Here is a 27,751-nt window from a genome sequence, read left to right on the forward strand (position 1 = left end):
AAAAGATGGCATATAATATTAAGAGAAATGGATGGTGCCTACAAATGAGTGGATATATTATTAGAACATGTCAGAGTCATTAGAGTACAGGACTTGGCTCATGCTCACGTATTCTCCGAACACACTCAAGGTCTTTTTTAAGCTCCTGTTATTTTTCATTTTAACCCCATGGTGCCATTAAATGCTGAAAAATGAGCAATGTATCGAAAGAGAGAAAGAAAACGATAGAAAGACAAACCTCCGTGCCTTGTCTGTAAATGTGTGATGTATTATACAACAATTATATGTTACACACATTATATCACTATCCTTGTTCTTGTAGTCATAAATCTTTTTTTTCTGTCATTTTTTACATCAAATGCTTCAACTCAGCTACTTTAACTAGGCAGCGAGCCACACACCTCCTCAAGAGTAACCAGTTAGCCATTAACATTATTAGAATTTCAGTTCTAGTGGGAGCAAAAACTGAACCAAAAGCCTAAATCCAAATAGTTATACAGTCAGGTCCATAAGCACTTGGACAGTGATGCAATTTTCATAATTTTGCCTCTGTACAGCACCACAATGGATTTGAAATGAAGCAATCAAGATGTGATTGAAGTATAGACTTTCATCTTTAATTCATGGGGTTTAACAAAAATATTGCATTAATCCTTTAGGAATTACAGCCATTTTTTACAGAGTCCCTCCATTTTCACAGGCTCAGTAGTAAATGGACAAACTTAAATAATCATAAATATTAAGATTATTTTTAATACTTGGATGCAAATCCTTTGCAGTCAATGACTGCCTGAAGTCCCGAACCCATGGACATCACCAAATGCTGAGTATCTTCTCATGAGATGCTTTGCCAGGCCTTTACTGCACCGCCTTCAGTTGCTGCCTGTTTGTGGATCTTTCTGCCTTCAGTTTTGTCTTCAGTAAGTGAAAAGCATGCTCAATTGGGTTGAGGTCATCAAATATTTAAGAACATTTAATTTCTTTGCCTTAAGAAGCTATTGGGTTGCTTTCGCGGTATGTTTTGGGTCATTATCCATCTGTACTGTGAAGCGCTGTCCTATCAGTTTTACAGCATATGGATGAGTCTGAGCAGAAATATAGCTCTGTACACTTCAGAATTCATCCTGCTACTTCTATCAGCAGTCACATCATCAATAACCACCAGTGACCCAGTTCCACTGGCAGCCAAATATGCCCATACCATAACACTGCCTCCACCATGTTTGACAGATGATGTGGTATGCTTTGGATCATGACCCCTTATTTTCCTTGTCCATACTCTTCTCTTCCCATCATTCTGGTACAAGTTAGTCTTGTTCGAGAACTGGGCAGGCTTTTTTAGAGGTTTTTTAGCAAGTCTAATCTGGATTTTTGTTCTTGAGTGTTACCAGTAGTTTGCATCTTGAGGTACGCCATCTGTATTTATATTCATGAAGGCGTCTCTTGATTGTAGACTTTGATAATGATATGCCTACCTCCTCCAGAGTGTTCTTGACTTGGCTAGATGTTGTAAAGAGGTTTTTCTTCAACAAAGAAACAATTCTGCATTCATCCACTTTAGATGTCTTGCTTGGTCTTCCAGGCCTTTTGGTGTTGCTAAGCTCACCAGTGCATTCCTACTTTTTATGAATGTACCAAATTGATAACTTGGCCCCTCCTAAAGTTTCTGCTGGTTAATGCAATATTTTTGTTAAATCCCTTGAATTAAAGCTGAAAATCTACACTTTAATCACATCTTGATTGCTTCATTTCAAGTCCATTGTGGTGGTGTACAGAGGCAAAATTATGAAAATCGTGTCACTTTTCGACACCAAATGCTACTCTGATGACATCTGACAATTAAGCTACTTTAACGAGCTAGCTAGTCAGCTAGCAACTTAACCTAGCACATTATCCTTGAAATTAGCTAGTCGCAAAATCTTTCATTGCAAAAAAAGTGGGAGCAAAAAAAAAAAAATGCAGAACATGAAAGCCAAATCGTTAGTGTTATTAAAATTATGAAAATTGTGTCACTTTTTGACACCAAAATGCTACTCTGATGACATCTGACAATTAAGCTACTTTAACGAGCTAGCTAGTCAGCTCGCAACTTAACCTAGCACATTATCCTTGAAATTAGCTAGTCGCTAAATCTTTCATTGCAAAAAAAAAGTGGGAGCAAAAAAAAAAAAAAAAAATGCAGATCATGAAAGCCAAATCGTTAGTGTTAATTTAGAATTATTTGACCAGTGTTTTGGTGGGTTCCAGATAGTTCAAGGCATTCAGTATGCCGGTCCTGACCCTGTACTAGCACTGCAGCTAGCTAGTAAAGAAAATACATGGAGAGTACATTTATGTGTAGTTTACGTCATCAACCAGTGTGATCCCTGCAGAAAATGTCACATAAGCATTAACATTCTTAAGTGAACTTGAGGTAATAAGGATAGATTTCCTGTCCGTTAGCATGTATCATTATGTTTCGCCATCACCACCACCATATTTGTAGCCGTCCCTTGAGTTGGGTATCATCATATGAAAAACGTTTCGACACTGACAGAGAAATTGTACGGTGTAAAGCCGGGTATAGTCTCACACTCACAAGGTCACCACACATACAGTATGGAGCGATTATAATCTGCCTTAAAAGAGTCTGACTGACTACAGAATTGAATACATAATGCATTTGAGAACTCCAGGCCACTCTAACACACTCAGCAACTTTTCACAAATGCAGCAAAGTCAATCAGCATCGACTCCCGGTGCTGAAGTCCTCGGCCATAAATCCTAATACCCGAATCTGAGAACAAACTCCTTGCAGTGCTTGACTAGCACTTAATCAGTGTCTAATCTGTTTACTTTCACATTCCATTGTGCCTTGATAAACTGCGCACTCGAAGTGTTTGCCTGCTAAAGTAAACACTCCATTGTTTGAGCTGAGCATAAATTACGGCACCCAGAGCTGCCCTAACAACTCTTTAATTCATAATTCAGGCCTTGTGCTTTATGAACATGATAAAGTGGGCGAGCTCCTTGGCTGGCTGCGCCGTGCTACTCCGGGGTGACATTGCAGCTTTATCACACTGTAGTGGCGACTCTCGCTTGCTCATTACGCATGCACTCTTCAAGCAACAGATATTAAAGCTGCTGAGATTATTGCTCATATTTGGCCTCTCTGTATCCCATGCCAGCTCTTATAAATCTCTGCCTTTAAGGCTCAGGGAATGGAAGGAAGCTTGCGCTTTCAAGGGCAAAACAAGAGTGGAGATGGTAGAAAGAGATAGTCAGGCAGTGAGCTGGCCGATGTAGGCTGCGTCTCATATCGCTCTGAAAGGAAAAGCGTGTAATGGGGGCATTGATAGCGGGACACAGGAGGAAGCTGAGGTTTCGGATATTAAAATAAATGGAGGTCATAAATGTTTCCTGTGGGTCACTGAAGTCCTTTTTGGGCCTCAAAGCATTGGACTTTTATTTCTATAATTGTCACCTCGTATTCATTTCACTTGGTTAGCTTTGCACTGGAGCTACAACAAAGTTTAGCTGACTTAATCTACAAATACGAACAAAATTCACCTTATAGCTGAATGCTGTAATATTTTGACAATTGGAATCACTTTATTCCACAATTTGGTATCATTTCGCTCCCTAAGCTCTGCCTCCCTGAGTTTGAATTGTATCAGAGAGTACGAGGTCATGCAGATCATTATATAGTTCTACTCTCAACAGCTGTAATTCTTGCCTAAGTATGGAAATATAATGGAAACATCATAGTACAGAATCAGCTTATAACATATTAGGACATGGGCTTAAGCTACACAGTTTGTGGTCAAGACTTTAGTTTATTGTGTCCACAGCATAACAATTCATGGGCACTATATTAATTAGTGGCCACAACTTACATATCACCTCCAAATTTTCCAAATTTTAATGGACACACTTGAAAACATGGTCAGTTTAGAAAGACTGGTTCATTAGCCTTGAACATAATTCTTCAGAGCTTAAAAAATGCAATATGATATCCTACAAGGTTCTCTTTCATCCCGTTAGAGTTCTTCCTTTACGTCCAGTTACTTGGCCATGTATTTCGCAATAAAACACAGTGGTGTTTACCTCTACGCTCATGATACACAATACTAAACTGTATTTATTACTTCTGCTGGATTCAAGAGCACAGCTATGCAAAATGAAAAAGCCTCATAGCTCCAGTGTAAAAAATTTAAAATATATATATTTATTTAAAAATGTTATTTTATTTATATAAAAAAAATCTTTGCTTATTGACTGCATTTAAGTTAAAGATAAAATTGAATAAACCTTGAAACAGTACTATCCATTAGCATTTAATTGACTCAGTTCGTGATGTTTGGATTGCACTCTTATTTGTGGTTTAATATCCAATATTCTGCAATTCCCAGCAGTCTGAAGTGTGCAGTATACCTAAACCTGGACAAACTGGTAGCCCAGGTACCCGGGAAAAGCAAATAATGTATCTTTGTTATTCAATTTTCTTTCATTGAAAGAAAATCTATTCATACTTTATATTTGTCAGTGCCACAAAGCGCCTTGAGGCTGTAACGTGCGCTAATCTTTTTCAAATCCCTCCACTGCGCACACGAACGGCGGATGTGATCTGGCTGGTGGTAGGAAATATTTTTACTACTCATATTAATTAGCTTGTGCGGATGCTAGAGATCTTCCCTGAAATGCAAAACTAAACTGAGCAAATTTCTGCTCACTGTTATGTAACTCTAATGCTAGCACAACACACAGTCTCTTTGCATTTATATGCGTCACTGAGTGAAAATGAAGACGCTAGTGAGACTCAGATGACCTTCGTACATGATGAGAGAACACTACAGCTTACAGCTGAAATGTTAGCTAAAGGCAAAATACTTCATAACCAGAGAAAGGAGTTACATTTTGACAGTTGTTACTTTTTAGCTTACTTAATTGGACTTCCAGGCAGGTAAGACTTGGGACTGGAATGCACACTGGAGCTTTCACGGGGCTAGCTAATGAATTTATGATTTGTCCACCCCTGCATGTAGCCCTTTGAGTAACGTGGAAACTGTAATATCAGTCAGGTCTCTGAGAGTATATTTACTCTAGGAAGGTGTTTGTTTTCAACTGTTTTTATGTGAATTAATGACTTAGACAGCGTATCGTCTCTGAATATAGGTGCTGGCATAAACACACACACACACACACACACACACAAAGATTTTCTATGCTAATCTGTAGTGCTGTAGTGATAAGCCTATCTGATGCATCTTGTCATTTTTAAATAGTTTATTTAGCTCATTCAGCCTCCCTTTCCCTTACACACACACACACACACACACACACACACACACAGAGAAAAACATGCTCAAAATGAATCAAATGTGCCAAATATGTTCTGAAAATGTTTCAGAAACCTCAGTGCTGTTCAGAAGGCCTGTTTTTAATGCTAACATTGTGCGAGACAGCTGTGTTTCTCTGTCTGTCATCATTAATGGCACCTCCGATACTACCATGTCTTTGGATTTAAAATACACAAGTTATGAAAAAAAAGACACTCATCGAGAGGAGAGACCCATCTGCTCTTTGGCAATCTAACACGGGACTGATAATTTGAGTCAAAGGCGCAAGCGAACATTTCATTCTCGGCTTGTCTCCGGCAATATGGCCAACCAACTGGATATGTTCCTGCCAATAGAGAGGTGTCAAAGCGATGAAGGGCCATGTTGTATCTTTTGCGCCAATCACACTGTGTCTGTCACTGTGTGAGTGAGTGAGTGTGTTTGTGTGTGTGTGTTAGAGGCTGGATGACAGAAGCTGTGAGACTTCATTGCATCTACAAGATAGAGGCCATTCTCACACTGACAGCTGCTCACCTCTTACAATAAAACAGCAGGGCAAATCACAGCAGTCTGTGCTAATTAATTAACACTCCAGTATTAACTAGCTGTCAGTGTTTAACAAAATAATGGCAGGATTATGGGTAGTTTAAAGAGTAATTAGATGAGAGTGTTAACATGTTTAACAGGAAGCAAATGATGATGGTCAAAAGCAGATTTCTAACACAGAATGGGCAATTATCTAATCGCCTAATTGTGAAAAAAAAAATCACTAACACTAACATAAAAATCCAAAAATGTTTGCTCTTAATAACTGAAATCAGTGGGTTAAACAACAGATAATACATTCTAAAGCTTTGACATTGATATATGTTTATATTAATACCAAATATATATCTCACCACCTATCATCCTTCCATCTGTCCATCCCAGTGCCCGTACACCCACCCACACATGCATACATGCATTTCTCATTCCATTAATCCAAGGTAGCATCCAACTATTCAGCCAATCCATCTATCCAACAATCCATCCATCCATCAAACTCCCGAGTTGCTGCAACTTTCCACCCAACCTATCCATGCATCCACCCATCCATCTAACCTTCTATCCATCATTCTATTCAGGATTGCATCCATCCACCCACCCACCCAAAAACCTATACATCCATCCATCCATCCGTCTGTCCATCCATCTATCCATCCATTGATCCATCCACAAAACACTTATCCCCTTATTCAACCATATATCTTTTGCCTATCCATCATTAAATTCATCAATCCATCTTTATATCAACCATAGATTCATCATTCATTCATCCATCCATCAATTCATCCATCCATCTATCATACCAGTCACCCATATCCCCAACTGATATTTCCACCCAACCTATCTATACATCCACCTATCCACTGATCCAACAATCTTCTCAACCTCTCATTCATCCATCTACCCAATATCCTATTCATCCATCCATCTATCCATTCATCCACAAAACTGTTCCACTTAGTCATCCATAGATCTTTTGCCTATTCATCCATCATTAAACTCATCCATCCATCTATCAACCATAAATATTTCATTCAATCATTTGCCTTTGTCCTCCAATTAATCAAGAGTTATATCTATTCAGCAAATTTATTAATCGAACCATTCATCCATCCATCCATCCATCCATCCAGCTCCTGTGCATGCCCCTCAGTCACTCAAATGACACTTTTTCATCATGACTTTCACAAAACCACCTCTGTTTTCTCCACCACATGCTTCATTACTTTTTTCACAAGGGAAAATTTTTCCTTCTGGCTCACGATACAGACTAATCATGGCCTAATAAGAGCGCCGTCACATGCAGAACACTTCACAGCGAGACCTCATTTCTGTAAAACGATCCAGTCGAGTACAGGACTGAGATTCCCAGAAGCAAGTTTCCAGGCATGTGTAAGCAAACATCTATTTCTTTTTTTATCATGCTAATACACTGAGTGCGTCGGGTCTGACAAGGACGTCATAGCCCTGAGGAGGGACGAGACAAATTGGAGCTCTTTGGTTTTGCAGGATTCTGTGGGAGGACACTGGGTTCAATATTTCAACATAATGAATACACAATGCCAGGGTTCTGAAAGTGTATTTGAATTTAAAACAAGGAGCTGCGGTTATGAGTTCTGTCTGGTTAACAATTCTGGAGGACGCTCTTACCAAAATCTGTGCTTTATTTGAGCAACAGTTTGAAGACCTGAGCAGATGTGAATGAATTCCTTGTGCTTTGTGGAATATTTATATTCAACACGTTTTGAGTCAGGAGAAAAAAATAGACATAGAGTGGGCAGATGCGAAGGTGGATTATTATATTCGAGTGTCAACATGAGGCAGGTTAAGAAACAATAAAAATATTCTTGTGCGTATGTGTGTGTGTGTGTGTTGCAATTAGAAATTTCTTATCTGGTATATACTATATCTAATGATCTAAAAGTACTGTCGGCTTGTTGTTATTGTCAGGAAAGCACAACAACAGCTGTTTTGTGAAGAGACTTGGGAAATAATGTTTCAGTATTAACATAATAAAATGGTGGATTTTTTTCTTCCCTTCATGCATGCAGATGTGAAATGCTTAAACAGTCATAATATTTACTTGCACATGGTTTAAAGCATCAGTATTTAAAATCAGTATGATTCCCAATTGGTTTTTGGAAGAAAAATGAAAAAATGCATGTCTTCTAGAAACATGATTCTTACAGAATGTATCTAAATATCAAACTTCCATGCTTGTTTATTGGTGTTTTCCAGGTCAAATGTGGCCTGCAGCTCTTTTTCACTTTGGCCTGCTCAAATTTGCATCACTTACTTTACATGCAGTACATTCCATCCGCACTGTCCGTCTATTATATATTATGGCTTTAAAGTTCACAGGGTGCACAAAGTGGAAGAAGGGCTGGAAGTCTAGCGTCCAGTCTCAAGACGTTTTCTCTGTTGACTCATTCTTGCCTCAGACTTAATAGCATTTGCAGTTGGGCTTGTCGTGGTGTTGGGCATTGGTCTCGACTCAAAAATGTTCATGTTGTCTTTTCTTTTCTCATGCACAATGTTTGCCAAGAAGTAATTCCTTCTTCTGGAAAACAGCCTAGTCATTGGTGCAATGCATGAATGAAGCCAACTAGTTGAACAGGATTTGATGGTTTTCAGTCTCGAGTTAGACTCGAGCTTGACTGGGCCTCGACCTCTTTAAGACTCTGTCTTTACTCGATCTTGGTCCTCGTCTTAGCTCGATCTTGTCTTAACTTGATCTTGGTCCTGGGGTTTCAAAGCATCAATGCGTGAGGAATTAAATACATTGGAAATAATGCACCAGGGTTTTTGCATGACTTAGAGATTGAAACTCTGGTTAAAATGTGTTCGGTGTTAATTGACTATTGATGTAATGATTGTCTCCAAATGCTGACCTTGATGTAAACATATGTCAATGCTGAAGCTTTAATATGTGTTATGTTTTATTTACTCCACTGCTTTCAGTTATTAAGAGCAAACATTTTTGGATTTTTAGTGAAGGATTTTTTTTTTTTTGGGACCTTAGATAGTGACTTACAAAAATGTTTTTTTTTTTAAAAAAAGATGTTGATGGAGCATGAAGACAAGCAAGGTGGCATTTATTTTCCGTTTATTATCAAGCTCAAAAGTTTGCACTCCCCTTTGAGCTAGTTGATATATATGAATGTGCTGCATTAAGGTATCTATTTAAGGCATGAAAAAGAAAAATTTTCCCATTCACAGAGGTGAAGACAGGCCAGACCATTACTATTCCAAAAAAAATCCACCTTCAGAAATCTTATTCTTATTGGTTCACATTTTTGCTAATAGTGATAATGAAGGAACAGCTATAAAACCTAATCCAAAATCTTACTGGTTTCACTGTCTTAAATTAGGGGTATGCAAACCACTCGGCAGCATGCTGGAGAAGTAACTGACGTACAGCGCCCAGCGTACAGTTTCTGGATTTTTATGACGATATATATATATATATATATATATATATATACAGTAAAAGTACAACGTGATACTCAACACTCACTGACATATGAGCTGGAAGAGAGTTACAGTGTTTTATATCCAGTATAGAGAGAGAGCGCCCTCTTCTGAGACAATGATGTACAAACAACACAGTTTCATATGTCTGAAAGTCAGTAACGCTTGGTTTCACTATTTTTCCACACTGTCACACTTTACAGAATCTGCATTATACTCACTACAGTACATTTGGCAATTAAGTAGTTATTGTCAAACTTTTTTTTTTTTTTTTTTTTTAAAGTAGCAATTTTCATATTAATCTGATTCCATTAGAAATTATTACATACTGATGAATATGAATATCAATATGCTCGCTGAAATTCATATCATAGCTAGCTTGGCTTGTTTTTGTTTTTTTTTATTAGTCCAATCAGCACTTTAAAAAACACATGTAAAATCTTAAAACTAAGATTGGAATGAATAGTGTAATACTGAATCATACTGTAATAATTAATGTATTTAGTAATAATAAAGCAAAATTGTTAACTAAATGGTATCTTCAATTATTTAATTTTAATAATTCATCATTAATTTTTGATTTATTAATCATTTTGAATAAAAGAGAGGTAAATAAGAATGTGTGTGTGTGTGTGTGTGTGATATAGAGCAGGATATTAGTGTAGATCAGCATCTATGCTTCTCTAATTACACACCAACAGTGAAGAACATTGCAGCAGCAATGGGATGGACAATGAGGGCGAGCGAGGGAGAGACGTAATATGAGAGAGAGAGAGAGGGAGAGAGAGAGAAACTGATTTAGAGAGAAAGTGACTGGTTTAATTGGGAGACTCATTAAATCCTTCCACTTGGTGAGTGTGTGAGAGCTTTTGAGGGGAGACAGAGAGAGAGAGAGAGAGAGAGAGAGAGAGAGAGAGAGATGGAGTCCATTAGGTCACTGTGTGTATGACGAAAGAAAAGTAGGAGGTGTGTTAGATGAGCAAATAAAATGGAGAGCGGTCCCTCTGTGTGTGTGTGTGGGCACTGTATGGTCAGTAAACATATTACTTTCAAAGGTCTATAGAGCGAGAGAAGCGCCGTGGAGCTGGAAAGGGTGTGTGCTTTTGTCGTTTGCTTATGTGAAGCTTGGTGTTCGGACCTCGGCTCGTGTGAACTGGAGATTCATGTTATATTGAACAGTTATTTTCCAGCAAGTTCTATCCAGCTTTGGATTTTGAGTGTCTGGAATGTTCAGCAGGCTGAGACAAAGAGGATAATGAAGACTCAGGAGTCCTGAATGAAACATGGATAAACAGAGAAACACACACACACACACACACACACACAGGACACTTCCTGTTACATTCCTGGGGATTGGCGTATAGTCAACAGAATCACAGCCAGAATTGTAAAAGACTCCGGATCTATCTGGTTCTGTTTTATTTATTTATTTTTAAAAATGGATCTTTCCTTCTTTTTTTTTTTTTTTTTCAAAGACAGCTGATGCATTCTGGTATTCATCTTCCGTAAATTTGTGAACAGGTCGTGCTGTTCACAACATTTGGGAGGGATGTAAAGCCGCAGGCAAGACTAAGTAGACATGATAGTAAACCAGAGATCACACAAGCAACCTGCAGGGGATTGTGGGAGATGAAAATGAGGGACAGCTCAGATGTAGAAAAAAAAAATAAAACATGACTCTTTAGAAGAGAGACAGTTGCTGCTACGGGTGTCACAGCTAAAGCCTCATCATCCATAATCCAGTAGCAGAAGATGTTTCTGCAAATAAAATGTTTTTTTTCCCCCAGAATGTTCAAGATGGACATTTTTTGCCCTGTATACTTTGCTAACTAGTTAGCTAACATTATATTCAACTGTCAATTTATAATATACATTATACCACGGCGCTGTTTAATTCTCAAATCTGATTGGTCAGAAGGTGTTGATTCATTTTCTATAACAACTGTCATCGTTTCTATAGTAACAGCTCATTCACAGGTACTTGTATGGAGGACAAGCCACATTATCTAAGGCTGGATTACAAACCTGTTGTTATTGAACAAAGAAGAACGTAGAATTGATGATATGGTGAAGTAACCTTTATGGAAGGAGTCTCCAGTGACAGCGCTTTGTAGCTTTAGGTTTTCAGGACGGAGGAGATTATGCTTTGTGGTTTCTTGGTAACATCACAAGCAACCTGAATGTAGTAGAACATCCATGAGACATTAAATGTAACTACACAATGTCGTTCTTTAATTAATAAAACACTGTAATCGTTGGAAAATTGCTGAGGAATAAAACATTTGGAGATGATGTTATAGGAAAATAATTAACTTCACGGTGGTAACAGTAACTCCATTTGAAATGCTTTTTATTTTATTTACTGTATTGGAAATATGAGACATTTTAAAGTCAATTCTTTAAAAGTGAGCACATTTCAAATTCCTGGAAATCAAATCTGCTGCATGCAGTTAGCTTTTAACCTCCGAGGGTATTCATCTTGTTGATGCATTTTCTTTTTTACTCTTTAAGATGTCTAATCCCAATAATCTTAATAATTTTCAAATATATATATATATATATATATATATATATATATTTTTTTTTAATATTTTTATTTTAGGACAACACTGGAAAACTATGATCAGCTTTCACGGTTATGGATTTAATCTTTGACATTAGGTATATTTCTGGACACCGTAGGCATTCCTAAATGCTTTGTTGGTAAAAGTCACTATTAACAGACTGAGTGCTGTTCAGTGTGATATTTTGAAGCAGCTTTCTTTATTATTTTGTCTGGCTGATTAAATCCTGGTGCCAGTAAATCTGCAGTAAATGGACCATATTATTGTCTTTAATTATCATCAGCTCAGGCCCAGCACAGCTCCAAATGTCTCACGAAAGACAAAAAAAAAAAAAAAAAAAGCCACAAATGTTCCACAGACAGTGGTCCAGAGAAACACAGATTGCTTGATCTTATGTTCTAAACACAAAGTGTATGAAATACTGATGAACGTCCAGCCTGCCTTGTACTCAACCCACTCCGTCTCATGAAAGGGCCATTTCACAGCCTCAGTCCAAGATGGAGAACAGGCTAAAGTGAGGAATCGTTAACGAGCTCACGCTCAGTGACAAGGACAAACTCTTATGTGGGAGAAAAATCCATACAGTCAGACCTTGGTTTGGGAGAACTCGTCAGTGTTCGTGGCCTCCCAGCCGGGCCAGACGTGGCCTGATTAAATTTGGCAATCGATATGTTTCTGCAAGCACGGCCGAGTAATCTTTTTACAGTGCTCTCGCTCTCTTTCTATCTTTCTCTCTCTCAATCTCTCTCTCTCTCTCACTCTGTTGCTGTGCTGTAATTTTCCTCCGTTCTCTTCCACTAAAGCAGCTCCTGATTGCTTCTAACTGGCTCTTGTGGCTTTCGCTTTCTTCCACTGAAAGTCAGAGAGAATGGATGGAGAGGAAGAAGACGAGAGAGAGAGCGAGTCTTTGGTTCTGAATAACAGCGAGGATTGGTTATAGTGCCTTTTTTATTTATTTATTTCTACTCTAAGCCCAAATAGGTTAGAAGTAATTCAGGACACAATCCAAGCACAGAGCTGAGAAGCTGAGGGTCAAGAAGTCTCGCTCGAGCGCCGCAAACAGGCTTTTAAGCAACGGTGGTAAAAGTATTGAAATTCTTTACTCAAGTAGAAGTGAAACTGCTTATCTGAATAAACTGGCTGGTAAAAGTTGAAGTACAGCTTCAGAAAGTACAAGTCCAAGAAAGATTCACAAAAGAAAAACTTCCTGAAGGTAAATTTGCCTCTTTCACCAAGGAGCAAAGGAATGTGGGAAAACATTTATCCAAAGCCAACTAACTCTCTCACGTTAGCTAGCATACAAACTAGCTGAATGCTAATCACTCGTCCCAATCCAAAGTAGGTCTCATTCACAGTGTCACTTCTGCTAAAGGTTAGATTTGTTAGCAATTTAGATTTAGCTGTTCAATGCTAAATAATTCACTCTTACAACTTTTTACGACCTTTTAGAGAAATGTAGTGATGTTTGTAAATGTAGTGAGGAGAAAGCAGAGCTTTTTCTCTTAAAATGTAAAGCGTAAAAGTCAAAAGTAAAGTACACATACTTAAAAACTTAAAATCAAATTTTTATAATAGTATAATTAGTAATTATATTTATATGATATTCCTGACTCTGTTTAAACCTTACATACCCTTTAGCACAGGTGATCTTTATCGACCTCGATTGTTTGTGAGCAGAAAGACGTGTGCTGTTTATAGAAACCTGAAGAGGACAGACGTTATTGCTTGATTGCGAAGTGCACTAGAATCTTTTTTTTTTTTTTGACAAATCAGTGCAATTGTTCTACAAGCTACAAGGAGCAAATTGTGGCAACAATCTCTCACAAACATGGTGGAAACAAGAATATGCTTTAAGAAACACAGGGCTCTGGTATTAAATGCATTAGCCAGTGAAAGGTGTCTAAGTAAATATAACATTTATTATTTTTTAACATTAGTAGGCAATTTAACCAACCAGCACCTCTGTGTTCACATATCACCATCCGCCTGGTTTTTATTTTTTCAACGACACACGATGCGGGATGTGTGTGTGCGTGTGTGTGTGCGTGTGTGTGGACTGTGTGCTAGTTCAGAGAGGTGGCCTCGACAGATTTGACTGGGCCCCTGAGTGATGAGTGGACGCACCTCAAAGGGCAGGGAGGGAGTGAGCAGAGATTGGGACGCAGCCGTAGAACCGCATGAAGAGATAAGCTCTGAGAGAGAGAGAGAGAGAGAGAGAGAGAGAGAGACTGAGAGAGAGGGAGAGAGTGAAAAAGAGAAAGAGACAAAGAGACAGATACATACAGAGAGGCAGAGGGAAACAGAGAGAGAGAGAGAGAGAGAAACGGATAGAGAGACAGAGAGAGAGAGAGATATTAATGCACTCATTTTGTTTTAAGTTTTCTGTCATGAGACGTTTGTTTAACAATTTCTGAGGAATGAGGAAAAGAAATTTCATTTTCAAGTTTCAAGATATAAAAACATGCACATTAAGAATATATAAACATCAAAAAGCTTACTAATGTAAAAGCCTAATTAATGAGGAAGAGTGTAAGAAATATTTTTTCTGTCAATTTTTTCCTTGTGATGGATTGTTGTCTTGTTGCAGGATACACCCACTTTTCCTTTTTAACATTTTATTTTCGTTTGTAGATAAATTAGACATACAGTACATTAAAAATAAATATATATTTTGTGTTTTTTGCATTCAAAACATGAAGCAAGGATGTAAACTTCTGCACCAGAATGTCAGTTTTATAATTTATCTACAATAAATAAATAAAAAATAAATAAATAAATACATTTATTTTAAATCACTTGAAGTGTCATGTTCCCCTTTAATTCATTTTCCATTATTTTGACCTGAAAGGAAGGTAAAGATTAATGCCCAGTGTTTCTCTCATCTCTCGCACAGAGACAACAACTTCATTAAGGATTTTCCTCAGCTGGCTGATGGACTGATGGTCATCCCTCTGCCGGTGGAAGAGCAGTGTAGAGGAGTGCTGTCAGAACCTCTACCTAACCTGCAGCTCCTCACGGGTCTGTCTCACACACACACACACACACACACACACACACACACACACACACAGGAAATCTTTTGGCTCTTTTAGGTTTTTTTTTTTTTTTTTTTTTTAAGCTTTGAATAAAAAAGCAGTTTTCCTCATGGGGGCCATCCAAATGTCCCCACAAGGTCAAAATGTCAGGTATTCCTATCCATGAGGGGACATTTGGTCCCCACCAAGATAGAAAAATATGCCCACACAAACACACACTTCTCATATCTCACCTTCTTGTGACCCTAATCTCACAGAGTTCACTTCTTCTTTTCTCTCTCTCTCCCCCTCAACCCCCCCGGCCTTCTTTTCTTCCTTTGTAGGTTTCAAAAGGACAAAATAAAAGCAAAACACTAAAATGTTTCTCTGCGTTTTTTTTTGTGCTGTTGTAAATAGTTGCATAACACTGAAAGTGTGCTTTTTGCGAAATCAGATGTGAGCCTTTGTGAGAATGACACACACCGAGAACGACACTGTTAGACAAAAGGGTTCCTCAGGGGTTCTTTGGATGGTTCTAGCTTTCTGAGAAGGTTCTACTTGAAACATTTTTGGAAAAGGAGTTCTGTTCTGTATAAACCTTGCAGGAAAAACTCCACCCTGAAACACAGTTGATATTTTGATCCTGAAATGTTTGTGATGTGTTTAGTGATTCTGGTGCTTTATTTTCGTCATTCCTGTGAGAAGTTAGTGGTTGTGTGTTGTTCTGATGTTACAGGGGGACATTGTTATTGATAGCGCAGTTACAGTGCTGTTTAACTGAAGGAAATATCTAAAGACCTATAGCTTCTTTTCTCACTCACCATTTTCCAGTGACATTCAATGCATCAGTGATACTGAAGAGAAATCCAGCATAGAGGTAGTGAAGAGGTTGGTGTAGATGTTGGACTCAAAGTCCCAGAATGCAATGCATCTATACAACGCAGTTATGGCACAGACTCGACTCGGCTATTTAGCGATCCGTGAGTGAGATGACGAGCGTGATGCCATTGATGTTATCAGTGTGAATAATGAAGCTTTGGAAGCTGATCTGTTTGAGCAGAGTGTACAGATGACAAGGTGAGAGATCTGGACAGACTAAAGGACTAAAGCGCCACCGCAACGCTCCCTTTAGGTAGAAGTGAAGCGAGGGATAAATCCCACTGCACCACTATCAGCAGTTAATAATCACCAGCTGAAAATATAGCAACAGGTCGATGAAAGAAGTTTAAACAAAAAAAGTCAATTTAGGATTTAATTACAAAATAAATCTTGGCTGCTGTTGAAGATCACATTAATTATAGAGATTAATATACATATCATTTAGGGTGAATTTTTCCTTTGTGTTATATGATGTTGTTTGTGTACCACAGGAGACGCCCAGTTCAGTGAAGGGATGGGATATCCCATGGTGCAACAGTGGCAAGTCCGGAGCAACCTCTACAAGGTCAAGCTCAGCGCCATCACTCTGTCTACAGGTACAGGAGCTCATGGTGTAGTTTTCCCATGTATTATGTAAGGAATAAAGCACTCTGTGTTGTGCTGTTATAGCCAAACAATCAACGACAGGAAGGTGTGATGCAGTGGAGTTACTGTAACCATCGCAAAATTGATTATTTTCCTATAACAGCACGTCCCAAAGTGTGTGATTCCTCTTATAGAACAGCAATTTCCCAACACTAACAATGTTTCATTTATTAAAGAACGACACAACATGATTTTTTATGTGTTTTTAGTTACATGTTATGTTGTGGAACATCCACATCCAGCTAGTTCCTGTTCTCACTTACGTTATAGCAGGTATAAACAGTCGTTCCCTCACCAGCCTCTCTCTCATCTCTCTTTTGAAGTTAGTTAAGACAATAACGGCAGCTTGTCATGTTACAGAGACACCGCAAAAAAGCGTAAACTCCTCTGACCTGAAGATGTTGGAAAACTTAAAATTACATATTTACCTCTGATAGTTACAACGCACCAACACTGGAGACTCCTGCTGTTATAAACTGTTATAAAAAATATATATAATAATAATCAACACCTTCTGGGCCAATCAGATTCAAGAATTCAACAGCACTGTGGCATAAACTAGTATTGGTGATGTCAGAAAATTAATAAAGGAATGCAAATCAGAGAGCATGATATTTGATAAAATACTGAAAACATGGCAGAATGGTCATCACAAAAATAAAAAATAAAATAAATAAAAATAAATAATATAATATAATATAATATAATATAATATAATATAATATAATATAATATAATATAATATAATATAATATAATATACAATCCTTCATGTTGCTGCAAATTTATATGGCATGTCATATATCATTTTTGAAAATTTGAGGTTGTATGATGAACCTAGTAACATGAATTTTTCACACTGTCCCACAACTAGCTAAAAAAAATCCAATTCAGATTGAAATATTTAAAACGTTTCCCCCCAGAGCAGGTCAAACACTTTGACACGGGTGTCTAAGGAGGCCACTTTGTTCTCTGACAAACTCTGAGACTGTTTCAGACAATTGGGCTCTGAGGGACCGACACAAAATACAGGAAGAATGTTCACATCCTGACGAATGTCCTGAGGATCCCATACTGCATCGCTGCCTCAGCTTCGGTTATAGTGTCCTCTACAGGGATCTGGGATATTATTTTACAAACAGATATCATAATAATGTCTACGGGGCTTTTCTGGGAAATGTGAACATTCAGAAAAGGTTGTTAAGTAGGGGGGTGCTATGTTGCCAAATGTTCAAAAAAAACAAAACAAAAGGAAGCTAAAAAATAGCCTAATTGTTCTTTCTTACAAGGATATTTTTGAGAACAACTTTTCCATAACATTATCAGTATTTATTATGTTGTAATTAGAAGCTGAAATGCAGATTGGCTGTGATTAAAACATAAATAAATAAATAAATAAATAAATCTCTCTAGTTGGGGAGTAAACCTCGGGCATCTATGCGATACAATGCAATTTCGATTCATAAGGCAATCATGTGTTTACAGATAAAACACAGACAAAAGGTTTTCGGTGCAGTCGAGTCCCCGTGCCAAGAAACGGAGGCTGCTGTAGTGTTCCTTAGGGCTCCAGAACCACCAGAGTCAAAAGTATGTGAACCCCTGACCATCACACCCATATGTAGTTCTTCCCCAAACTGTTGCCACAAAGTGGGAAACACACAGTTGTATAGAACGTCTCTGTATGCTGTAGTATTACAGTTTCCCTTCACTGGAACTAAGAGGCTTAAACCTGTTCCAGCATGACAATGCCCCTGTGCACAAAGCGAGCTCCATGAAGACATGGTGTGTGAAGGTTGGAGTGGAAGAACTCGAGTGTCCTGCACAGAGCCCTGACCTCAACCCCACTGAACACCTTTGGGATGAACTGGAACACCGACTGCACCCCAGACCTCCTCACCAACATCAGCGCCTGACCTCACTAATGCTCTTATAGCTGAATGAACACAATTCCTCACAGCCACGCTCCAACATCTAGTGGAAAGCTTCCCAGAAGAGTGGAGCTCATTATAACAGGAAAGAGGGGACCAACTCTGCGTTAATGCCTCTGGTTTTGAAAAGGGCACATATGGGTGTGATGGTCAGGTGTCCACATACCTCTGGCCATGCAGAGTATGTTAATAGCTGGAAATGCATTTTAATTGGTATTTTTAAAAAGTCAGCAGTGAGCTGACCATCTGATCATACAGCTAGGTGGAATCTCAAGGTTCCATTCCCAGAGGTGTGTATTTATGACCGTGTGAGCTTTAGCACTGTCCATGCTTTCTGTCATTCTACACAGTCATGTGGGAAATCACTCTCTTACTGATCAAAGCTCGTCCCTCCAGAGTCTCATGCAGTATTTAACCTCTCGCTTTACACTTGCCTGCAAACTCTGTCTAGCCGAGGGCCATTTTTGATCGACAGCATACGATAAAAGTTACACAGGCACAATCTGGGCCTTGAAACTAGGCTTTGAAGATGGCAGGATTGCTTTGAGTGTTTGTACACAGTCTTGGCACATTTCCTACCCAGTCCACGGAGGACTTTCTGTAAAATATCAATGCAGATGTTACAGTATTTCCATAATGTGTAGGCGACTTCCACCTCGGAAACCTCCGTTTCCACTGGGGCAAAATACAGAAGAAGTCAATACTAGCCTCAATTAATTATTTATTCTTCTTTCTTTCTTTCTTTCTTTCTTTCATGCTTGATTTCTTTGATGACCATTGGTTTACAAAAAATAAAATAAAACTAATAGGTCACACTTACACACTTCTCTAACTTAGACTGTATTTCTTTTATTATTATTTTAATTTCTTCTTCTTCTTCTTCTTCTTATTATTATTATTATATCTTATTTTTAAAAAAACTTCTTTTTAAAGAGTCACTATTTGCTTCCCAAATTTTCTTTTCTTAATATTTTAAAATACATTTACTCATTTTGAACATAGACATCAAATTTGTTGGCACCTTTTTTTTTTTAACAATGCATTCAAAGTGAAGATGTTATAATTACAGTTAACAATATATAGTATATAAAATAAACATTACACATACTGTAAAAAAAAAAAAAAAAAAGTTTTTCCCATTCCTTAAAAACATGGGAAAAGTATGGGTACATCTAAATAATATTTAAAATACATATATGAAAAACATTCGTTCATTATTTTATTTTTTTTTTCAGTCTCTGGGTTGCCCAAGAACCATGTCTTTTCCCTTGAATTATTAAAAAATAAATACAAAAAATTATTTAAAAGCATAAAGGTAATAAAACACTAGATCTCTGTCCATCAATATTCACTAAAGTTCTGCCTCCTATCCCGATTCCTGGCTTGTGTCCCCCCAGGGTTCTCTAAGGTTCTGAAATCTCTGACAGCAGACAGCACGCGTGACGAGCTCCTGTCCTTCATCCAGCAGTACGGCAGCCATTACGTGTCCGAAGCTCTGTATGGCTCCGAGCTCAGCTGTAACATCTACTTCCCCAGCAAGAAGGTGCAGCAGCAGCTCTGGCTCCAGTATCAGAAAGGTGAGTACAGGGACGAAGACCACAATGTTTCCTTTATTTAAAATCCCTGTGCATTGTTTGGATTGAAATTGTTTGAAAAAAATCTTTACAAACCACTTTTTCTCTTTTAAAAGCAACTGTTCTGACAACAAGTAGCACAAATATAACGTGTCTGGTAGCTGAAGCTTCTTCCGTAGTGTTTGCACTGGAGCGACGAGGCTAATATGGCTAACAAGTAATGGAAGTTTATGGCTACAAGTTCAAAATTATGTGTCTAAATCACACACAATGCATAGCGCAGGGGTTCGCAATGGAAGGGTCGAGATAGAAACTCACGTTCTCCTCTTTTGTTTCATTCAGTTATCTTATAGATTAATATTAGAAATATCCAAAATGGATTTCACACACATTCAGACAAGCCACATTTAAATTAATATGTGCTGCTTTAGTCTATTTCACTATCCTGACACACAGCACCAGTGTAGTTTAGCAAAAAAAGGACAAATTTTCCAATGTTTGAATTTAAAAAAAACCTTAAACATACCTTACAACACAAAGTTTTTCATACAAGCTTTCTGGATTTTTGAGCTTAGTAAATACTTTCGAATGTATACTATTGAGATGCAGACCATGGCAACAATCATGATGACGGTGGAAAGTTTTAAGAGACAGAGCTCATCAGTGTGTTTAACGTGGCTGTGAATAAAATCACTAAACGTTCGACTTGGAAACCTGACAGGCAGGGAGGGGTGTTTGGGCTCTGATGTGCTGCCTAGTGGAAGTCACTTTTAAATCTTCTGCATGTATGTAAGACACGCAGCGAGGGTGTGAATAATAATGCTGCTTGCGCTGCTGCTCCTGCACGTGCACGCAAAATCATGTGCCACGTATAAACTTCCCACTAGAGACTGGTAAGTCAGTGCAAGTAATATTCCTTTGGATTTTGATCAGTTACACATATTTATGCTACTGACATAATAAAGTGTTCAAATGTTACAGTAGTCCTTTATTATAAGTCTGGACTTTAAATGTCCATTTGGGGCGCTTGCATAAACGGTTTGGGAACCCCTGCCATGTTGGATGTATAAACCAGCTTCAGGATGGCTACTGTGACTGTTTCTAGCTCTGCAAAGATGTAGTTTGTTAGCCACACTAGCTTTGTAACTCGAGTTCAAAACTAAACACACTGAACATCTGCACACTAAACATCAAACAACGACATTCTGTGTAAGTAGGGAAATACTGTTCATTTAATTTTCTGGCCAAGCTACCAGTTATTATATTTATAATGCCTTTAAAAATCCTTTTACACTATTTCATTGCACTTTTCCTGCTGCTGTAAAGCATTTTACACCCTTACAAAATCCTTTATATCTCTGTAAGCCCTTTTAAACTCCTTTAAAGGTCTTCACCCATTCAAAAACCACTTCCAGCCATTTAAAATACCTTACAGTCAGGAAAAAATGTACATAAGATGGTAACTTTCCTGCTGAAATGCTCTTCTAGAAAGTAGGGACAAAGGAATTTAGTTCTAATAGGAGTTAAAGGTAAAAACTGACTGAAGGAAAATCTAGAAAATATAAGTGACTGTGTTTTGTTTTTGCTGCGCTGGCAACCTTATTTACTCCCCCCCCCCCCCCCCCCCCCCCCCCCCCGGAGAGTGATTTTTTTTTCTGCTCAAGTCACACAGAAAACATGCAAAAGCTTCACTAATTTATTAATGAATTTATTGCACACAAGTGATCATGAACAAACACAAACAAAGAATTGGAGAGATTTACTTCACAACGTCTATGCAAGAACACTGTCATGTTGTAGTGTCAAGGACTGAGATGTGTGATTACAGCACCCTGTTTTTTAATAAGAATTTTTATTTTTTTTTAAAGATATGGGCCGGACGATTACTTAATGGAGTTGGACATTTCAAGTCACTTTGTTAATTCTAGGCTAAATGCTGCTCTTGAACGTGACTCGATTTAAAGTCAGCATGTCCCGATTTTGACGTATTGTAAACATGTATTATTAAAATACTCTAATTACCCTCTGCACTGCCTTCAGGAGGGATTTTTGAGTAGAATTTGAGTTCCGGAGATAAAATTTGTCCAGTTAAGTGCTTTCTAAGTGCTACTTTGACCAAATGTAACATTCCACCATGTTTACCAGACGTGAATTTTATTAAAGTGTTAAAAAATAAATAAATACTCAATAAATAAAAAAACCACAGTGGGCAGAACTGTCTAGATATATATTTACTTTTACTTGTTTAAACGACACGCTTTATGGCTGGTATTTCCTCTTTTATTCTGAATACCAATATTTGGATAATTTCCTAACTATTATAACAAAATTAGACTTATTTTACGATGTTAAATTTATTTAATCGGGACATGCCAAACTTCAACGTGTCACGTTGCAGAACTTAACTGAAACTAAACGATCAAACTCACTCCAGATTGTTGGTTGACGCATGGCTACGTTTTCTCCGGATACCCCAGTTTTATTTAAAGATCTTGATTTCTGTGTTAAATCATTACAAAAGCTACACGCGGGGTCGGGTGATGTGTCTACTTGCAATAGAATTCCCGTCTCAAATCCATACAGTACAAAATAAACTGACAAGTGCATATAATTACATATACTCTGATCATTTTGATTAAGACTCAATTCCTAATAATTCCAGCTCGTAAACAAGTTGTAAGTCAAAACAAGGACACTTGAATGCTGTAGGATTGTATACGGCGATTTATATTGTCCTGCTTTCATTTTCCAGACCTGCCAAACCCGACAAGGAATAATGTGTAGTCTCGTGAAGGGTCGTTAACGTGGGCACTTTCTTAGTATTTGCTGTACGTAACACTGTTTTTCGATTAGTAAGAAAGTGTGCGTGTAAACTTTTCTTTAATGAAAACAGATGAGTGGCAGCTTTTTTCCCCTCTAAACACCTGTTGGTTACAGTATAACCAGGAATATACGCACAGTTTCTACCACCGTGGGCTTGACTACGCCGTTTGAACGCATCTGCGCTGACTCACGCAGGACATCAGTGTTTTTAAATTACTTTCTAATTATCACCATTCAATTTGTTTTGTAATTCTATTGTAGACCTATTTTACCTATTCTATCTTTTTTCCTTGGTAAACATTTTCGCATTATTCTCTTTCAGTTGAAAAAGTGTTGTATTTGACTAACACTGTATTTTTTTGACCAACATTTTCCACCAACGTTAACTACATACTTGTCTATTGTTCGCTACATCGAACGTACATTGATAGATTTTATTTCACATTAATTAACTCAAAGCACTGCACATTTACTGTGATACAAACCAAGGCTACATCTTACAAGACAAGAGCACTGAGGAAAAACTTGACTAACGTGAAATGGGGAAGGGGTGGGGCTTCCAGAAGGGGTGTTAGCTAATATCGAAGGGTCTAAAACAAATACACAGTTCCAGATTCATATGTCGATTGGCTCATCTGCTGCCTTTATCTGTTGCGTTTTTTTTTTTTTTTTTTTACGTTTTTTTAACGTAAGATGTGGAGCATCTACGCAAAATTCCTAAAGGCTGGCAGGTCTGATTTTCTGTGGTGAATTTACAAGCTATTGCAGTGATCACATGCTTACAGAAATCCTGATCTTGGAATCCTTTGGTAACTACAACAAACTTGTATTCAGCTACAAAAACATTTACACTGATGAAGTCATTAATTGCATCATCGTAATCATTTTATACCAAGATTAATAGATGTAGTTACACTGTATTCCGATATTTTATGCTGTATGATGAAACTACGCACATGTTCTGTGATACGAGAGGGCACTTTGACATTGAAGAATTATCAGTTGATGGAAAAAGACACAAGCAGGAATCATTAATTGCTGGATAAACATATTTATGCATCCAGATAAAATACGTCCATTTTGCTTAGCTCTTGACCTTAACCTGACAGTCCTTCCTCTTGATGCTAACACAGCACAAGATGTCAAAATTTTTGTACACATTACTGATTTCGCAAAATCAATCACCCCACTCAAAAGACAACACTGGTCAATTTATTGCCGTCTGTTGTGCCGTGTTTCTGAAAAAAAAAAAAAAAGCAGCCACAATGGTAAAAGCAGGGCCATTTTTTTCAATCTCTCGCTGGCAGTAGTGAAAGACTGTCTGCACTTCTTTCAACCCTACCAATGAAATTTGTTTGCTGAGATAACGCAGCCCTCGAGTTAAAGTGACAATTCAAATAAAGCTGTGCGGTCTTAACAAGTCGACGAGCGCCGCCTCTGTAAATAGGTGTACACCTTGACACAGTGGTCCCAGCAATCTAAAACCAGAAGCTGTCCTTTGTGTGTCACTGCCACTCCGACGGGACATGTCAATCCCTCCTGAATCAGAATGTTATAACCACCTTCTTTGGGGAACTGCAGGATTTCCTTACGGCCGCTATCCGTCACCAGCAGGTCCCCATTGGCGTCCACGCACATTCCCGTGATGCATCGGAAATCTTCGGTTTCAGAGAAGAAGTGGCTGAGCTGTTTCCCGAGCTGGCCGTCAGTCCCGACCGACCCGATGGAGAACCCTCCTTCCAGATGGTGCTCGTTATGCCTGTTCTCGATGTTCAGACCTAATCCTTGCGTGAAGTAGACCGTCCCTGAAGAGTCACAAGTCACAAACTTAGGCCTGACGGCTGAGCACAACCTGTTGTAGTTCACAACCCCGACGTTTCGATCCACCGCCAAGCACCAGAGCTTTCCTCCTTCCACATCAGAGACCACAAACTGCCCAGAAGGCATGGCAGCTATCCCCCATGGCTTGATCAACTGGTTCTTGTGGCATGCGATGCAGTGCCCATCTGTCGTGTAAACCTTGACAGAGTTATCGTAGTTATCCGTGACGCCGATGAGTCCCTGAGGGGTGATCGCGATGGACAGAGGGATGAGATTGGGAAGGTCGGCGCCTAGGAAGCTCAAGACGAAGTTGTCGATGCTGCTCGGGTTGCGGCGGATCTCGCGCTGGAAGCCCTTACGGTTGAAGATCTGAATTCGATAGTTGCCTCGGTCCGCCACCAGAACATCCCCATGAGGAGTTACGCAGATGCTCACCGGCAGGTTAAACATGCCCGGGAGGTTCCCTTTGCACCCCATCTTCTTTACAAACTGACATAACTGACCTCCAGATGCTCCCTCTGTCGCAGGTCCGCCCCCATCCACGGATTTGGATTTGAAGCTGCCTGGTGAGGCACACACTGCTTCCTCTACAGTGCTCGTCATATCGACGTCACGATACAAATCTACAGGGGCAGTGGTGGTGGTGACAGCAGCGGCGGCGGCAGCGGCGGCGGCTAACTCCTGACCATCCTCTTCATCCGTGTTAACGGTGCACTGCTTGGTCGTCAGCTGTCCCATGTCTAATGACTGCGGGTTCTCTGTTTTGACCAGCTCGGGTTCTTGCAGCTTTAGGAGTACAGGTAGATTGCTTTTTACATCCAGCTCTTCTTCGTCGTTACCACCTGCCTCTTCCAGAAGAGCAGTGTCTGTTTGCTTAATCCTCATGGTCAAGTAGTCACACCTAGACACAACCTGGACCTCGGCGATGTTCAGGAGATACGTTTGCTCTTCAAGAATCTGAGAATTGAGCTTCTCTACCTCTGCAAGGGATGCCGCAAAGGCGCGGCGCGATCGCCCGAGCTCTTCTTGAAGCTGTAGCTCAGCCCTGGCATACTCCTGCTGCACCGCTTTGTATTTCAGACGCAGGGATTTTGAAACGCTATCAATAGCCGCTTTCTTCTTCTGAATATTAGCCATGGTATCTCGAAGACTCGTCAACCTTCCACCGAGGTCTTTCCGGCGCTGTTCGGCGGCAGTGCGGATGGTCTGCACAGTGTGCCCTTGATGCTGATGACCTTCCACCTTGCAGGCATCACACAGCACCACGGAGCAGTCGCAGCAGTACTGACGCGGGGAAGCCGGTTCTTGCAGGACTTGCACATGAGGCCGGCTGCTGAGCCGCACGAGCTCGCGCAGTCGATGATCTTCAGCACCGTGAGATTGTCCAGCCAGCTGGGAGATGCTGCTCATGCGGGACACCTTGCTGCAAAACGGGCATCGCACGCCGTTAATGGTGCTCGCCAGGAGCTTCTCCAGGCACTGCCGGCACACAGAGTGGCCACACTGGAGCAGTTTGGGACGGAGCTGGTCCTGATTGTAGGTTTCGAGGCAGATGGGGCACTCCAGCACCTCTCGCACCAGGTCTGGATCCAGACATGATGCAGCTGCCATGATGCATTTCACGAACTATGGATTAGAAAACAAGAGTGCTTTATGTAAGCTTTACATAACATCATGAATACTTTTAACTCGACACAGGTGAGATTTAAGGAAATTAGATATAAAAGTAATCACATTTCCTGTACTCTCTATTTCCTGTGAGGTGTGAAAGAGCAATTCCTTGAGCTGGATTTTCAGTAAATAGTTGTTGTTGTTGTTTTTCATAACTAATAATTACAGAAGCCACTCCCTGTAATGGTGGAGGCCCATGATCCACTGTTTATAGTGCTTTAAATAAATATAATTCATACTGACATACATTACTGCAGGGTGTCTGGCTGAGTTTATCTGATTTTTTTCCACCACTGATGTGATGCATGAAGTTCTACATTAGTGCATGATGTTTTATTCTCCTATCTAAATTCTCTCTTTGGTTTTTAAGATGCGTTTAATGAAATAAATACTTTCTTTGCGTCAGCAAACTACCGTGACTAAATAAGAATGTTTCAGGTTTAGCATAACCAGAAAAAAAAGTGTATCTTACAAGCTTAATGTCAGTGATTAAAAATATATATTTTGGATGCACTGTAAAATAAAGCGAATAATAATAACTTAGCTCTGCACACACCTATTCTTGTGCTAGTTAGCAGCCATGCTAACGCAAACCCACGAAACAGAATACAGCGCTTTTCATAACCGCGTAATAATAATGTGTCAAGTCAATTTATAATAATATACAGACGCACAAATATCGCTAAAGTGCTGAATGAATTTATAAAGCGAGTAAAAGTGCATAATGCGCTGTATTTTGTCCACACCGTAACGCTTACCTCTTCAGCTCAGCTCAATGTCAGCCTGAGTGGTGATGCAGCATCAACAAGCCGAGCACTGCGGAGCTGACGTCATCCGGGGGCTTAAGTAGGACCCCGCCTACTGGCTGATGTGATTGGTGGAGAGCGTGCTCGACTGCTATGCGCTGATTGGTTTAGATATCGATCTTTCACATTTTTCCCCCTTCTTTTATAATGGAAGATGCAAGCGAGACTAATTACTCATTAAATATATTAAATATGTTCAGATAGATAGATAGATAGATAGATATGGAGGATGTGAAGGAGATACAAATGAGTCTAATTTAATATAATTATTTTTGCTATTAATAACTCCAACTTAGAGCAGGACAAACACTATACATGACCTTAATAAGAACGAATTAATTTCATAAATAAATAAATAAATAAATAAATAAATAAATATTTAGATCCCGTCACCCTATTGGTTTATAGTTCAATCTCTTTTTTTTTTCAATGGAAGATGTACAGGGTATGTCAGTGAGTCTACTAATGTATTTTATTTACACATGTAATACATTTAATATTTTAATTTTAATATAACTCTAATCTTAGAGCAAGCAAAATTGGAGCTTAACATGAATGCATCAGTATTATAAACAAACAAACAAACAAATAAAAAATAAATGGGTGACTGAATAAATAAATAAGTACATAAATAAATAAAGCTCTATTATTTTATATATTAATAATGCCATAAGTTGATAAGATGTTGGTGT

The 27,751-nt window shown here is 38.9% G+C and overlaps 2 protein-coding genes across 4 annotated transcripts in view; one reads left to right on the forward strand and one right to left on the reverse strand.

Annotated features, from left to right (window-relative positions):
- Positions 1-27,751, forward strand: part of LOC113531323 (astrotactin-2) — a 371,532-nt gene that overhangs the window by 288,030 nt on the left and 55,751 nt on the right. For all 3 annotated transcript variants that reach the window (XM_026921980.3, XM_053230640.1, XM_053230641.1), the window contains 3 exons: positions 14,793-14,917; positions 16,284-16,388; positions 19,762-19,941. In XM_026921980.3, coding sequence (XP_026777781.1) covers positions 14,793-14,917; positions 16,284-16,388; positions 19,762-19,941 — 410 coding nt within the window. The remainder of the gene's footprint in view (positions 1-14,792; positions 14,918-16,283; positions 16,389-19,761; positions 19,942-27,751) is intronic.
- LOC113531325 (E3 ubiquitin-protein ligase TRIM32) lies at positions 21,631-27,120 on the reverse strand. Its single transcript, XM_026921982.3, is given in 4 exon segments — positions 21,631-25,875; positions 25,878-25,967; positions 25,969-26,208; positions 27,012-27,120. Coding segments are annotated over 3 exon segments (2,016 nt in total). The 5' UTR covers positions 26,194-26,208; positions 27,012-27,120; the 3' UTR covers positions 21,631-24,174.

The sequence above is a fragment of the Pangasianodon hypophthalmus genome, chromosome 27 (genome assembly GCF_027358585.1).
Source record: "Pangasianodon hypophthalmus isolate fPanHyp1 chromosome 27, fPanHyp1.pri, whole genome shotgun sequence".
NCBI lineage: Eukaryota > Metazoa > Chordata > Actinopteri > Siluriformes > Pangasiidae > Pangasianodon > Pangasianodon hypophthalmus.